This window comes from Lepus europaeus, chromosome 22 (assembly GCF_033115175.1).
Source record: "Lepus europaeus isolate LE1 chromosome 22, mLepTim1.pri, whole genome shotgun sequence".
In the NCBI taxonomy this organism is placed as follows: domain Eukaryota; kingdom Metazoa; phylum Chordata; class Mammalia; order Lagomorpha; family Leporidae; genus Lepus; species Lepus europaeus.
Window position 1 is genome coordinate 8831707 of NC_084848.1, and position 14898 is coordinate 8846604.

The 14898-nt window shown below is 60.8% G+C and overlaps 1 protein-coding gene across 1 annotated transcript in view; it reads left to right on the forward strand.

The window, feature by feature from the left end:
* The first annotated feature begins 1627 nt into the window (after nucleotides 1-1627).
* The window catches only part of ASB2 (ankyrin repeat and SOCS box containing 2), a 36394-nt gene continuing 23123 nt past the window's right edge, over nucleotides 1628-14898 (forward strand). The window contains exons 1-2 of the mRNA XM_062181324.1: nucleotides 1628-1895; nucleotides 12594-12872. Of these exons, the coding sequence (XP_062037308.1) occupies nucleotides 12667-12872 (206 nt within the window). The 5' untranslated portion in view covers nucleotides 1628-1895; nucleotides 12594-12666. The remainder of the gene's footprint in view (nucleotides 1896-12593; nucleotides 12873-14898) is intronic.

Here is a 14898-nt window from a genome sequence, read left to right on the forward strand (position 1 = left end):
ATGGGGCCCGTGAGAGCCAGAACTCGTTCCAGCTGGGTGGCGCCATCCACCTGTTCGCGAGGGCCCCGAGACCCACACCTCCCAGCATTGCACCCCGAGGAACTGAGTCTCCCCACGGGTTCTGGTGGGGGCAAAGCAGACTCCGTCCGTGGCAGCTGGTGGAGAGGATAGTGTTCTGTGGGTTCACCCAGGCACTCCTGGCCAGGCCCCTGCTGGGTCCGCCGCAGCACCCCTTCTGCGCCCTGGGACTCTCGCCTCCACATCTGGGCTTTGGCGCCCAAAGCTGAGCCCCAGCGTGAGGCAGCAGCACTCACGGCCTCCCCCACTCTCTCGGCTGCAGGAGGGTGGCTGGCCAGAGGGCAAGGTGGAGGGAAACCTAAGAAGGGGCCTATCCCGGACTAGCCCAGGGTTCCAGGTAGACAGCGAACAGAGGAACCTGCATCCCAGCTCTGGCACGGGAGACATCTCACAGAATCTGCTAGAATGTCTTGCCACTAAGGAAAGTCTGAGCGGTGGAGAGAATCAGCCCTTCTCCACCCTTCCCCCGTGTCCCACCGTGGCATGGAGTCTGGAGGGGGGTAACTCTGAGCTAACCTGGAGGGGCTGCCCAGCCGCGGTGGCCTGGGCGAGGCTGCCTGGCTTGGCAGGGGCTGGAGGAGCAGGAGGCAGCCCAGGGGCCCGTGATGTCCCTCCCGTCCTCAGCACCAGCCAGCACCTTGACACAACCCCTGTCAGCGGCACCTGTGCTTGCTAACATCTGTTTCCTTGTGCAATTCTCCATGTGAGAATGGAAGTATCCCGACATTCTCCTGAGTCTGCGTGGGTGAGAACTCGCGCTGTGGCTCTCACAAATCCTGCCGGGGGGATGGGCCTTTGGAATGGAGATTCTTTTATCTTGGCAGAAGTGGATCAAGTGACAATCATTTCCTGGCCCCTGACTCTGAGATCACACACTTGTGTGGGTGTGGAAGCAGCTGGTGGCACCCAGGGCGCATCCTGGCTCTCAGCAGGTGCGGCTGTGCGTGCGTTGTCTTTGCCATTGCACCTGTTCTGGGAACAGGACCAGCTCTTCCTAGACCTGGAGGAAGGGTCCCCTCCTGCTGTGTGTCTGCCCAGGGCTTGCCGACATGCTGCTGTGTTTGCAGGTTGGTTTGTCTCCCTGCCCTCGAACCCCAGGCTCACCCCACAACATCTGGCAGGGGCACACCGGGTGTCTGCCAATGCCAGGTGCTGGCACCTGCTGCACGCTGGGCTCCCAACCTCAATGATGTCCCCAAAGACCTATTACATGGACCCCTTTCTGCCCTCCCTGTCTCCCTCTTCTCTTCCATTCAGTCCCCTTCCTGTCTGCCTTGTCGCCTGCCTCCTGTCCGTGCCTTTTCTTCTCTCTTCTCCCCTCTCTCTTTCCTTCCCACCTCTGGTCTCGCTGTTCTCCTTCCCTATCTCCCTGTGCCTTGCCCTCTGCGTCTCTCTCCTCTCACTCCCTCCTGGGCAGTTCCAGAAACATACCCATATATGGCCTCTATGTCAAGGATCACAAATGATGACATCACGTGGGAGCTGAAGCGCCGAGATGCTCTCCCGAGTGAGCGTCTGTTTTCGATGCACCCGGACCAGCAGACGGCAGGATCCGGCTTCCGCGGTGTGATCTCCAGACAGGAAATCTGAGATTCACAGCTTCTTATGGTTTGGCTTGTCATCACAGGTCATGCGATGGGCCCGAAATAAACTCCCTGCTTCAAAGCAGAGCGTTGCAGAGCCGCCTGGCACAGCAGCCAGCGAGCAGCTCAGGGCCAGGCAGAGGAGCGCTCCGGGAGCATGCTCTGAACTCAGACGCTCGCCAGAGAACCCTTTGCATTCTCCCGGAACTGTACCCCTGGGTCCGAGCCCAACAGGTAACGCATGCTTTCAACTTTCTTGTCCGGACCTTGCACAAAGGCGGTGCACCAGCTGGGGCTCGGCTGCGGGACTCACTGGCAGGCTCCCGGTGTTCACTGCACTGTCCCCGTCCCCTGTGTCCCCGTTCTGGGTTCGACAGTGCACCAGTGGCTTTCGCTTTGAGTTGGGGAACAGAGAGGCAACGTCTGGCACATGCGCACCCCTGCTTCTGGGGGCTCTTGCTCAGAATACGTGGGGCATGCACTTCTAAAAGTGGAAATGCTCCAGGGGCTGTCAACAAGGCCTCTGTGTGTCCCGAGGCCTCTGGCAATGACCGTCGGGCAGGCGCCGTTCTGAAAGGCAGGCAAGCAGAGGGAGGGCTTCATGCCCGGGGAGCCCCTTCAACAGCATTTCCCGGGCGCCGATGCCTGCCCAGGACCCTGGAGGGGCAGAGGCGTCCAGGTGCCAGTGGCTGTAGCGTCAGCTGGGGTCTAGGGAGACATGGACTGAGGTGTGTCGCCCACGAGAAATCTAACAACACTGTGTGTATGAGTGTGAGTATGTGTGTGCATGTGAGTGTGTGTCAGTGTATGTGTGTGCATGCACACGAGTGTGTATATGTGTGTGTACGAGTGCTGAGGTATGTGAGTGTGTGTGCACATGTGTGAATGTGTGTATATGTATGTGCACGAGTGTGTGTATGGGAGAGTGTGTATGTATGAGAGTGTGAGTCTGTATATGGGAGGCATGTGTGTGAGTGTGTGCATGTGTATATGTGTGTATATGCACAAGTTTGTGTATGTGAGAGTGTGAGTATATGTGTATGTATGTGTGTACATGTGTGTATGTGTGTACATGTGTATGTGTGTGTATGTGTGTGTGTGAGTGTATGTGTGAATGTGTATATATGTATGCTTGTGTGTGTATGTTAGAGCATGTGTGAGTGTATATGCATGTGTGAGTGTGTGCACATGTGTGTGTGACTATATGTGTATATGTGTGTGTGTGAGTGTGTGTGTGTACACAGTCAAGGATGGGATAGCTTTCAGAAGGCCGGGCCGGTGTCACCAGGTGGCTCAGGCCCACAAGTCAGGTGGCCCAGGGCCAGGGGAGCGCAGTGCTGGGACAGTGGTTGGGGACAGTGGGCGGCCAGGTGAGGAGACGGGCGTCCCTGAGTCTCTGGGAGGGCAGTGGGGTTGTCTGCAGGCAGCTCCCAGGCAAGCCAGGTCGGTGGCCTGTAGCGAGGAGGTGGGGGGGCCGGGACCCCTCCAGAGGGCAGGTACGTGACAGCTACTGGAGCAGCGCAGGCCTAAGCCCCTGCGTGGGGCAGGAGCGCCCTCACCTCTGCAGGAAGCGCACCTTTTGTGCGAGGCAGGGGCTTGGGGGCCCGCAGAGGACTCTGGCCGAACCAGCCAGGGCCGGCTCCAGCACAGAGGCCTGGGGCAGGAGCACAGTGCGGCAGCGGTGACAGAGGCAGGAGTCACTTCCAAAACCGCGGGCGGGCGGTGCAGCGGGCGCAGGCTTGTTTGCCACGCCACCTGCGGGGGGCGGGGGGTGCAGCGGGCAGCGCCTCCCCTGTGCTGTTCCTGATTGCATCAACCATTCTTGAACACGGGCCAGATCCCCAGTGCCCCAGGAGGCAGGGGGAGGCGAGGGCACTCTCTTCTTCCTCGCGGGGTCGAGGCTCCGTGTGATCCAGAGCGAATAAGAACACGGGCAATGCCTGTGGGCGTTCACCGGCCACGGGATGCTCCCCACTGACTCCTCAAGGCCACCGTGCGCGAGTGGGGCCCATCGCTCCCCTTGTCAGAGGTGGACCTGAGATTTGGAGAGGTGGAGGCTCCTGCCTGAATCCAGAGAATCCAACCCAGCCTCTTCTTCCAGGCCCACAAGCAAAGCCACGGCCTCCGGCAGGTTCTCTGGGGACCAGGGCAGAAGCAAAACAGCACCTGCGTGCACCCAGGAGAAATGTCCCTGGCACAGTGCGGGCGTCATAAGGTGCCCGTATACTGTGGCCTGGACGGGTCCAAGAGGCTTCCCAAAGGAGGCACAGAAATATCTCTGGGCCCACCCAGCGGCTCCGGAGGGCTTGCAGCCTCGGCTCTGTGTCCTGAGCGCCAGCGCTGGAGCATTTGCTACCCAGGGGCAGAAGGGAAGCTGCTGAGCACTTTGGGGGTGACGGAGATGTTGGGGGAGGCCATGGTGGAGGCAGACCCACTTGATTCCTTATCTCCCTGGTTTTTTATAGACAGGGACACAGAGAGACGTGATTAGGGGAGAGGAAATCAACAGGGGAGGCTGAGAGAGGAGCAGCAAAGGATTTCAGTGAGGCAGGGGAGGAGTATGAGCCCAGAGGGAGAGAGGGTGAGAAAGCGGGAAGAGGGCCCGGCCGATCTCTAACATCTCCCAGCCAGGTCTGCGGCTGCGCTCTGGTGAGGAGGGGGCTCTGCGAGAGCCCAGGCCCCCCACTCTGCTGCCTGCAGTGAGCACCCACGGGCTCCCAGGGCCTGCGGGCCAGAGCAGGGCTGGGCAGGGATGCATTTGGGCTGTTGGGGGGCTGGACAGGGCTGCACTTGGGCTGTTGGGGGGCTGGGAGGCTCAGAGGTGGGCAAGCCAGTCCCGTCCACCCCGGGCCACCATGGGCACACACAGCCGAGGTGGCAGAGGCTGGGCCGGGGGCCTGGAGCCCCGTGTCCAGGGCAGTACATTGCTGAGCCACCCTGATGGGCCGGCTGCCGAGGGAGGGGCCTGGGCCAGGGGGCAGGGCAGCGCCCCCGCGCGGGCAGCTGAGACAAAGGTGACCCACGGGCCTGACTTGATAGCCTGGGTGTCCAAAGAGAGAAAATGGAAACTTGGCATTGGCTGACGCTTTTCTTAGCCGGCGCTCGTGGGCACCGCCTCAGTCCCTGGGCCTTGGGCCTGGGTAGTTTACCCTCCCCCTTGGGCCGGGGTAGTTTACCCTCCCCCTTGGGCCGGGGTAGTTTACCCTCCCCCTTGGGCCGGGGTAGTTTACCCTCCCCCTTGGGCCGGGGTAGTTTACCCTCCCCCTTGGCATGGAGCGCTTTCCACAAAAGGCAGGAACCAGTTTTTTTTTCCTGTTTGTCTTGCTCCCCTCTCTGCCTCTAACCCTCGCTTTTTGGGGTGACTTCCTCAATGAATCCTCATAAGCAAAGTACTGAGCCTTGTTCTTGTTCCCCAGAACATTAGGGAGAGATTCACCCAGAATTGGGTCAGCAAGGGGTGGCTCCACGGCCGCCGGAGCCACAGTGTTCCCCTCCATGCAATGGGCACAGACTGTCCGACTGTGCGGTGAACAAGTCAGATCCCCTGCTGTCATCTCCTACTGGTGCCCACGGGACAGTCACATCCCCTGTCTGGGCCTCGGTTTCCCCTCCACACAAAGGGGAGAGGAGCCCAGCACCGGCCGAAGTCTGCAGCCCTGAGCAGCCCGAGGCCCAGGCCCCTGACAAGCAGGAGATTGGTGGAAGCCAGCGCAGGTTCTGAGGTCCATCCTCAGCGTCTGGACTAAGGGCTCAAACCCCCAGCAGCTGGGCGGCCCCTGCGGAGCCCTGCCCCACAGCCCAGGGCCCATCTGGGGCTTTGCCTGCGCCCGGGGGCACGGTGGACTGGATTCCCTCCTAGGCCAGGGCACTCCGGAGCCAGGGCCGAGACCTCCAGAGGGGCAAGGGTCAGGGCCCGGAGTAACTACCCCTCCCCTCTGCCCTCGGTGCTCAGTGTCACGGGAACGGGGGGCAGGTGCCGGAGGGGGGGGAAGCAGCTCCCCTGCCCCTTCCATGGCGACTCAGTCTGCCCCTCTGCTGGAGGGGACGCTGACTCCCCTGGCACCGAGAAGGCCCAGCGGTGCAGCTTTGGGAAGCGGCGAGGAAAACATGCAGGGACCCTCGGCCGCCGCTCAGGTCTGACGGCCGCAGGACTCGGCACGGAGAGAAGCCCTGCGTGTCCCCCAGCTCGGGGCCCCCACAAGGGTTTCCTCAGCCGTCCTGGGACCCCTCTGCATGCTGGGCACAGCAGGGCACAGAGATCCGGCTCCCGGAGGGGGGGCGCTGAGGGGCACGGGGGTGGGCGGCCCTCCCTCGGGGAGACCTCTCTGGAAGAGAGGGACAGACGGTCCGTGCGCACGTGCGTCACAGGCGCTCTGCGAGTACATGCATGGCACATGTGTGTGATTGCACGTGCGTCACGTGTGCGTTACATGTTCTCATAGAGGCTTCAGCTGAACTCCAGCTCCACTCAAATCTTAAACCCCAAGAGGCTGCTGTTAGACACAGGCTGAGAACTGGGCAGAAGTCAGAAGTCACCTCACTTCCTTGTCACTTTCTTCCCGGGTGCTCCTCAGCTTCCACATCTAACGACGCTCTGTAGCAGGTGCAATGCGCGACTCAAGCTACTAGCAAGTGCTGAGCGCCTCAGTGGCCTGCAGGGGAGGCAGTGTGGTCCCTCCCGGGGCTGCCTAGGAGCGGGGAGCGGTGATCTGAGGGGGACAGGCAGCTTTGAGGGGCAGCAAAGCGGAGCGGCCCACGCTGCTCACCCTGCGGGGTGCAGGTGAACCCCAAGAGAAATGCAAGTATTCACACGGCATAGCTGAGCAAGGGTGCAGAGCTCCCCCTGCGGGCAGTCAGCCGGGCCAGAAATTCAAGGCCAGGACCGAGAGGCGCCCGGGCTGCAGGTCGGTCCTTGACCAGGGCCTCAGAGGCTATGAGAGGAGGGGCTTGGGGAGAGGCGGGCAGAGGCAGCGGGGCTGGCTGGGAGCAGGGCAGACTCTCCTCGCCTCCCTGCTCCCTCCCAGCCACAGGGGCTGGCGGCCACCACTTGGTCTAGCCTGTTGTCTCCAGAAAGCCGCGCTTACTTTCACTTTCGCTCAAGCTCGCTCTCTCTAGATGGAGGGAGCTTGGGGAATCGCTCAGGCCACGCCTCCTTGGGAACCATCCTGAGCGAGCCTCTTCCAGCAGGAGGAGTCCCGGATGTCGCCCCCACCCTGGGCGGCCACAGCAGGGGCTCAGAGCCCCAGTGCCTCTAGAGGTTTCCAGGGGCCCTGGGCTGTGTGCCGGGTACTGGCGCCCACATCATCCCTGTACCTGGTTGCTTCTGTCCACGCGGCCACAGGCTGTGTCTGCATGGTCTTCACCCTGCAGATGGGCACAGTGGGGCCTGGAGGGTGTGAAGAGCCTGCTCCCCATCACATGGCCAGCAGGTGGCGGAGTAGTCACCAAGGCCAAGGCCGTCTGCCCACTCAGCCTCTCTGCACCTCTGCTTCCATGCACCTGAAGAATTCTCGTGACGCTGCCCTTCCTTCGCTGTCTATCCAGCACTTATGAAGCACCCACTGTATACCCGGCTTTGGCTCAGGTCCTGGGGTTGCCGCAGGAATGGGGACACAGTCCTGTTCTTTGGGAGTTTCCCAACTCCACAGGGCACCAGGCCCCTCTCAGGGGGTCAGGTGCACTTGGGGGCAGCCTGAGGTGCTGCGGCAATCAGGGAAGCTTCCTGGTGGAGGAGGCGCATGGGCTGACTTGCCAGGCAGGGCAGGCAGAGGAGGGCATCACGGGCTCCACGTACGAGGACCACCGAGGATGGGAGGTGGCTTGTCCGGCCTCACTCCGGACCCCAGGTCCTCGCTGACCGGGAGCTGTGTGGGCTGGAAGTCAGCTCCTGGCCCTCCTTGATGCCCCCTGCCCTCCTGGCCGGGCTCCCTGCAGGCCCAGTTTGCTGATAGGACATCCAGGGGTGACCTCTGCCCATAGCTGCCCCGCAAACGACCCCACGGTCCCCCCTCACACACACAGGTCCTCTGCCCTGTCGTCAGTTCCCAGGCAGACCCAGGTGTGTGGCGGGTGGAGGAGGACCCCTTTTCTTAGCCCATTTCACAGATGCAGACACTGAGACCCCACTTAGGCACTGATGTGAGGACTTTCCATGTGTTAACCCAGATCATCCGTCACAGCCAACTCTGTCCATTTTACAGAGGCCCCCTGGGAGAGGTGACAGCTCCCCAGGACCCAAGGGTTGGGGTGCAGCAGAGAGAACATGAGAGGCGCTCCCAGCCTGCTGCCAGCCGGCCGTGCACGCCAGCCCTGGAGCGCCCTTCTGCTGTCCGCCCTGGGATGGGCCGGGCAAGGCCCACTGGCCTCCTGCTCTCCCTGGAAAGGTGCATTTTTAATCCTGATCAGCCCCTCAGAGGGGGGCTGCCAGGCTGCCAAGACTCAGGCCCCGAAGGCAGCTCCGTCTCCAGGCAGAGGCCTCAGAAACTGAGCTGGGCAGGGTGAAGGCAAAGGGAGAACTGAGGTGACCCCAGCATCACATCACCCTCCTCGCTCCTGCGGGGAGAGAGTTACTCCTGTTAGGTCCATTTTACAGATGGAGAAACTGAGATTCCAAGAGATTGAGCAGCTAATGACTGGTAAAGCTAGGACTGGAACTCAGTCAGACTCCATGGCAGCTTTGGGACTCCCCGGCCCCGACAGAGAGGCCCCGAGCATCCCTGGCAGGGCCTGTGATGGCGTCGGGCTGGCAACCGGGAGTCTCCTCTCCTGAGGCAGCCCCAGCATCATGGGCTTGCTTGCGGCTGGGTCCACGGCTAAGCCTGGATGCTCCTGAGCCCTGTGCGTTCCACCAGCAACCCTGTGAGGTTCACCACTTATGCACAGGGACGCTACAGGTGGGCATCGCCCAAGAACCCCCAACCAAGATCGGGATTCAGATGCAGCTGTTCCAGGCATCTGTCCTCATGCAAACGCTTCCCCTCCTCCTTTGAACCTCAACGGTCTCATCTGTAAAATGGGACCACACCACAGGGGCTCCTTTTGGAAGGAGTGGAGGTGTGGAAGAACTAAGTTAACTGGTTGAGAAAGCTTTTATCCTTGCAGGGCTCTTGTGAGGTTAACGCAGCGTGGACAGTGTGCCCCCACCCCCGCACCCACCGTGGGAAGGCACAGGCAGCACCTGGTGACTCTGGAGTTAGCTGGAGGCAGGGCAGTTCCAGGTGCAGGCGGTGTGAGGCCTGTGGTCAGGGAGGGGCACTGCAGCCCAGCACCGCCCTTCAGCCTCTGACTGGCCCATGCAGTGAGAGTGACAGGACCTCAGTCCAATCGCTGCTTTACCCTGTGTGAGCCGCCCTCCCACACCTGGCCCATGTGTTGCCCCCAGCATGGGGAAGTGCCCGTCTTGTTCCCATTCTTACTGATTCAGGAACTGAGGCCCAGCCCAGGACAGGGAATCACCTTGCCCAAGGTCACGGAGCTTTGTAAGTTGCAGAATGGAGATTCGACACAGAGCTCCTGACCTCTGGACCCGAGAGCCCTGCGCTCCCCACTGGTGCCCTGCTCCCCTGTGGCCAACGCTAGGCTCTGTGTACACTAGGAACCTGTCCAAGTGGCCGTGGAGGCTCCCAGCAGCAGGGAGTTTGGGGTTCAATGGCACAGGCTCCACCAAATGTCTCGCTGAATTGTGGACTCTTCAGAACCAGAAAAGCCCTTGGACACCCCCCAGCTCCAAACCCTCCGTTCCCCGTGGGAAAGTCGGAGAGGGCAGGGACTTGGTAGGGTCACACAGCACCGGAACATCAGCATGGAGATTGCAGCTCAGGCCTCTGACTCTTGGCCCAGTGCCCCCTGGCCTCAGCAGCCCACCCTCAGGACAAGCCCTGGGCAGCTGCATTTCCTGCCAGTTTGGTGCCACGCACATGGAGGTGCTGTCTTGTTGCAGGTGGGTGGTAAAGCTGGACCCTAGCCCTGGAGAGGCACACAGGCCACTCCTCACTGGGCAGAGCCCCTCCTCCCTCTCTTTGAAAGCAGACCTGGGCCAACCCATCCTGGGCAGGGACCTCAGCCACACACAGGCCAGGGACAGGGCAGGAAGCCCGGCCTCGGCCAGCTGGGGATAGAGACCCACCTGGCTGCACGGGTGTCCCCTGCCAGGACGAGGGGGCGGAGGGCAGGCTGGAGTCTAACTGCCAATTAACAGACAGGAGAACTGTGACGGAGCCGCCCAAGCAAGAGACGCGGGCACAAACCCAATGTCTCGGTTCCTGGTCCCAGGTTCTTCTAATCCTAGAGTGGATGCCACCATTGGTGTCGAAGGGGTGGCCCCCAAACGTCAGTCACCAATGATATTAGGGTCCTGGGGCAGCTTCTCCTCTCCTAGCGTGGAGCCCAGCCTGGCCACTGACCCACTGATCTGGAGCCACCGCGGCCACACTGGGAAGTCATGAGAGGCTTGGACACTGCATGTCCAGGCCCCAGCCCTGGAGACTTTGGGCTCATTGGTCTGGGCTGGGACAGGGCCTGGGTCTATTTTCAAAGCTCTCAGCAAGACCTGAGGACCATCTGTTAAGATGATTTTTGACTGCATAGAACAGAAAACCCAACTCACCTTGGCTGGACCCACAAAGATCTTGAGCCTTTTCCCATCAAGTAGGCTGGGGGTGGGGGGAGGTGGGCAGACCCAGCATGGGTTCAGCAGCTCAGTGATCCAGTGAAAGACCTCGAAGACCTATCATTCATTCTGTCCAACTCACTCACTCCACCTGTCACACACTCTGTCCCCGTCGCGGTCGCAAGGTAGCTGCCACTGCTCCAAGCTTTAATCCCTCCAAAGCAGAGGTTGGGGCCAGGAGTCGTTTTCCTCTCTGCTCTCTCTTGTGTTAGGGAAGGAGGTCTCTTCTAGCAGGACCCCAGCAGAAGTTCTGTCTTTGGACAAAACCAGGCTACGTGCTCACTAGCCAGGAGACGGGTGTGTCGCCCCTGGCTTGGAACAATCTGGATTCATCGTGGGCCAGGACACCCCACTGCATGGACAGAGCCAGGGTCTGCTCGCAGGGACCATGAGGGCGTAGCTGGGTCGGGGGCACCAATGGACTCACCCTGTGATAATGGAGACATTCGCCCAGCCTCACGGTGACCCTCAAGTTCCTTCTATAGGGCGCTGACCTTGGAAAGAGGGTCAGGGGTCAAGTGCACACATGAGCTACTGACCGCAGCCCAGAGGGAGAAGCTCCTCTCTCAGGGCACTTGCCCCCGACCTGAGCGTGAGGAGCAATGCTAGGGGTGCAGGTAAGCCTTGACAGTCAAGCACTGACCTGCAGGCCAGCCCACACCCCAGCACTCAGCTGGGCAGGGCTCCCCAGGCAGGGGAGCTCCAGTAGCCCTCCACGTGGGTTCCCTCTGGGGCTCAGCCTGAAGCGCAGCTCCTCCCCTCGGGCTGGCAGGGGAGCAGGCGCAAACTCCAGGGCCGAGCAGCTGTTTGTGTTGTGTCCACCTGTGTTCACGGCCAGGGCAAATCACCTGGACGTGGGCCCACCAGCGCTGGGGAAGGGAGTGGGAATATTGGCCTCCAGGGGGCCGATAACCAGGCTAAGGGTTTTCTAAAAGCAGTCTCCTCCACCGAGGTGTGTCTCTCCCTGAAGCACTTTTCAAGGAGCTAGAACCTGGGATTAACGGACCAATCATGCGACTGATTGATTTTAACCAGCTCGTGTGACCTCAGTTAGTGGGCCCACGTCTGATTCATCTCCGTGTCCTCAGGCCTAGCACAGCGCAGGGCACGGGAGCCACAGCACGGCAGCACGTGGCTGGCGATCGGAACAACAGTGTAGCCATCGCTGGTGCAACTCCCCGAGGGCAGAGCTGTTTGTCTGTCGGGGTCATTGCTGTATCCCCAGTGCTTGGGAGAGAGCCTGGCATAGAGTAGGTGCTCAAGAAAGCATCGTCCAGGGAGCGTACGTGCACATACATGTGTGTACACATAGGAATGGATGGCTACACACGGAGTGAAGAGGTGGGACTGTGGATGGATGGGAGGACAGACAGATGGATGATGAAGGCTTGGATGCCGGTGGTAAAGACGGACGGGTGAGTGGTTGTGCGAGTGGACAGACGAATGGACAGGAGGATGGATGGGGGGCTGGGAGGTCTGGTGGGGGCTAGGTGCTTAGACGGTCGGATATATAGATTGATAGGTGGATGGGTGGATAGATGAGGGATCGTCAACAAATTCATGGAAAATATGTACTAGGAAAATACCGTGCATTGATATTCAAAGTTTTTTTTTTGCACCAAAACATACTTATTATTTTTTTCTTTCTTTTTTTTTTTTTTTTTTTTTTTTGACAGGCAGAGTGGACAGTAGAGGGAGACAGAGAGAAAGGTCTTCCTTTTTGCCGTTGGTTCACCCTCCAATGGCCGCCGCGGTAGTGCGCTGCGGCCGGCGCACCGCGCTGTTCCGGTGGCAGGAGCCAGGTGCTTCTCCTGGTCTCCCATGGGGTGCAGGGCCCAAGAACTTGGGCCATCCTCCACTGCACTCCCTGACCACAGCAGAGAGCTGGCCTGGAAGAGGGGCAACTGGGACAGGATCGGTGCCCCGACCGGGACTAGAACCCGGTGTGCCGGCGCCGCAAGGAGGAGGATTAGCCTACTGAGCCGCGGCGCCGGCAAAACATACTTATTTTTAAATCTCATTTTCTAGGAACCCCTCTTGCGGGTGGGTGGGCAGTGGAAGGCTGTGTGGAAGGGTGAGTATGTGGATGGATGGAGAGAGGGACCGGTGAGTGGACAGGTGGACGTGTGGGTGGCTGCGTGGCTGAGATGGCCAAATGGGTGACTAGTGAGTCCGTGACCAACAGGAGGAGGCACAGCCTTCCGTGGGCACACGTGGCCATCTTGCAGAACGGCTGTGACCAGGACAGTTGTGGTCTCTTCCAGGGTTTTCTCCCTTGCCGTTCGCTCCTCCCTGCCGAGGGGCCGTTCTGGAAGCCAGGGCGCGAGGAGGAAGAAGATGGCGACAGAGATCCGCGCCCGGGGCCGGCAGCGCGCCATCGGGCAGGAGGAATACAGCCTGTACAGCAGCCTGAGCGAGGAGGAGTTGGTCCAGATGGCCATTGAGCAGAGCCTGGCCGACAAGGCCTGCGGCCCAGCCACTCCCGAGGCCGCCGGCTCCACTCGTGCCAACCGCCAAGCTGCCCACTGCTACCCCAGGACCAGGTGAGCGAGACAAGGCCAAGGAGGCATCTGAGAGGGGACCCATGGGAGCATCTGTAGGGTGCGGGTCCCAAGTGCTGCTATCCAAAACCAAGTGATCCCAGTCTCCGGGATGCCTCCCAGTGCCTTAGAGATTTGCATTTGTCATCTAAACTTACGGCGACGGTGCCAGGTCCTGCAGTAAGTGCTGTGCAGCGGGCCCTTGGTGTTTGCAGGGGGTTGGTCTCGGGACCCCCGTGGTGACAGCACCCCCTCAGACGCTCACGGCCCTGGTATAAATGGGCCTAGAACCGGCCTGTGTCGGAGGCTCGTCTCTGTGCTTGCAGTCGTCCCTGACGACACAGCGTGCTCAGGAAAGACATCCTCCCCTCCCCCCCCAAATCTCTATGGCCCGTGGTTGGCTGACTCCACGGACGCCAGGGGCAGCTGCGCACCCTTGTCTAGAGCTCACGCCCCGCATACAGAGGCAGAAACCGAAGGCCAGGGCTGAGGTCATGCGGCTGGAAGGTGCAGTTGCACACGGTGGTACCTCCTGGCTCCTGAGCCCGAGCTCGGGCCGTGCGGGGCTGGCTTTGCGCTCACGCTCGGCTTCCGTAGAGCAGGCGTTGGGAGTCTGGCCAGCGCTCCCAGCCCCTGACACAGCTTCCTGAGGATGCATGCCTGGGAGGCCAGGATGAGCGCCCAGCGAGGCCTCCTGCCTCCTTGTTCCCGCTCCATCTCAGCATCCGGGTCACAGCACCTCCCCCACAATACGACGCGAGTGCCAACTGCAGCCCACAGGTGCAATTTCCAATATATACGCTCAGGGCCACGTGACGGAAGTGAGGAGAAACAGGCGAAATTCATTTTTCTCTCTATTCGATGCCCAAAATATCGTTTCCACATATCACCAATACAAAAATCACGCGGGAGACGTGCACCTTCTTTTCCTGCTATGACGTCTTGGACATCCAGTGGCAGCTTGCAGCATGTGGCAGGTCAGAGCAGCCACACAGCACGTGCTCAGAGCCACATGTGGCCAGTGGCTGCCAAGTGGGGCAGCTCCCATCTCAGGGACACCTTCCTTGGGAGAGCTGGGAGCCAGAGTGAATGGAGCCTTTGTTGAATGAACCCTTGAAACGCTTTTAGGAAAGAAATGAATTATAAAAGTGCTCTTGCTCACCCCTGAGCCAAGGTCAGGTGTATTTGGGGGGTGAGTAGCAGGGACCTGAGGATGGCTAGGATCCTTGTGTTGGTGTCACTTTGGGGCAAGGACCTCAAATCTCACTGTCTCTAGTAACCAGCTGACCTTGGGCAAGCCACCTACCCTCTGAGAAGCTCAGCTTCGCCTCTAATCACAACAATAAGCAGGCGTTGCCAGTGTCCAGGCGCAGCTGATCGGGGAGAAAGGCGGGCAAAGGCCCATCTCGGCCCCGCCCCCCAGGGACACCTGCCTTTGTGCCCTTGACCCTGCCGGGCCGGAGCCCCTCTGCCAGGCCGGCTGGGCTGAGGACGCCCCTGTAGCCTCGTCAGGTAGCTGGCAGCAGTGCGGCGGCTCCAAGGCCTTGAGCTGTCCCCGAGGACCTGGCTTTGTGGGGCAGAAGCCCAGCACCCAGGGAGCTGACTCAACGAGGTCCGCACTGCAGGAGGCGCAGGGTCCTGTGCCGGCCGGAGGCAGACACAGCTTCCTCCTCTCAGCCAGGATCAGAGGCAGCAGGGCAGCAGCGGAAGCCAGCAGGCCCTCTCCCCAGCGGAGCCCCTCCCACAAGCCCCAGGGCCACTTAGGAACCTTAGAACTGATGCCCCCTCCTCCATCTTGGGCAGCAGCGTGGGCCGTAGCATTTTGGCAGCCTCCTGGGACAGAAGCCCTCACGGGGGAGGGAAAGCACTCGCCCTGGGTCAGGCACCCTCGGCTATGGTGCAGGCCCAGGCCATGTCCCTGCCCTGGTGGGACCCGAGACCTCCTGGCTTCAGCCCTGCCCTTCTGCCCCTTTGTCTCTGGACGGGGCTGCACCTGGGAAGAAAAAGCCCTTGGACGTGGAGTTGAATG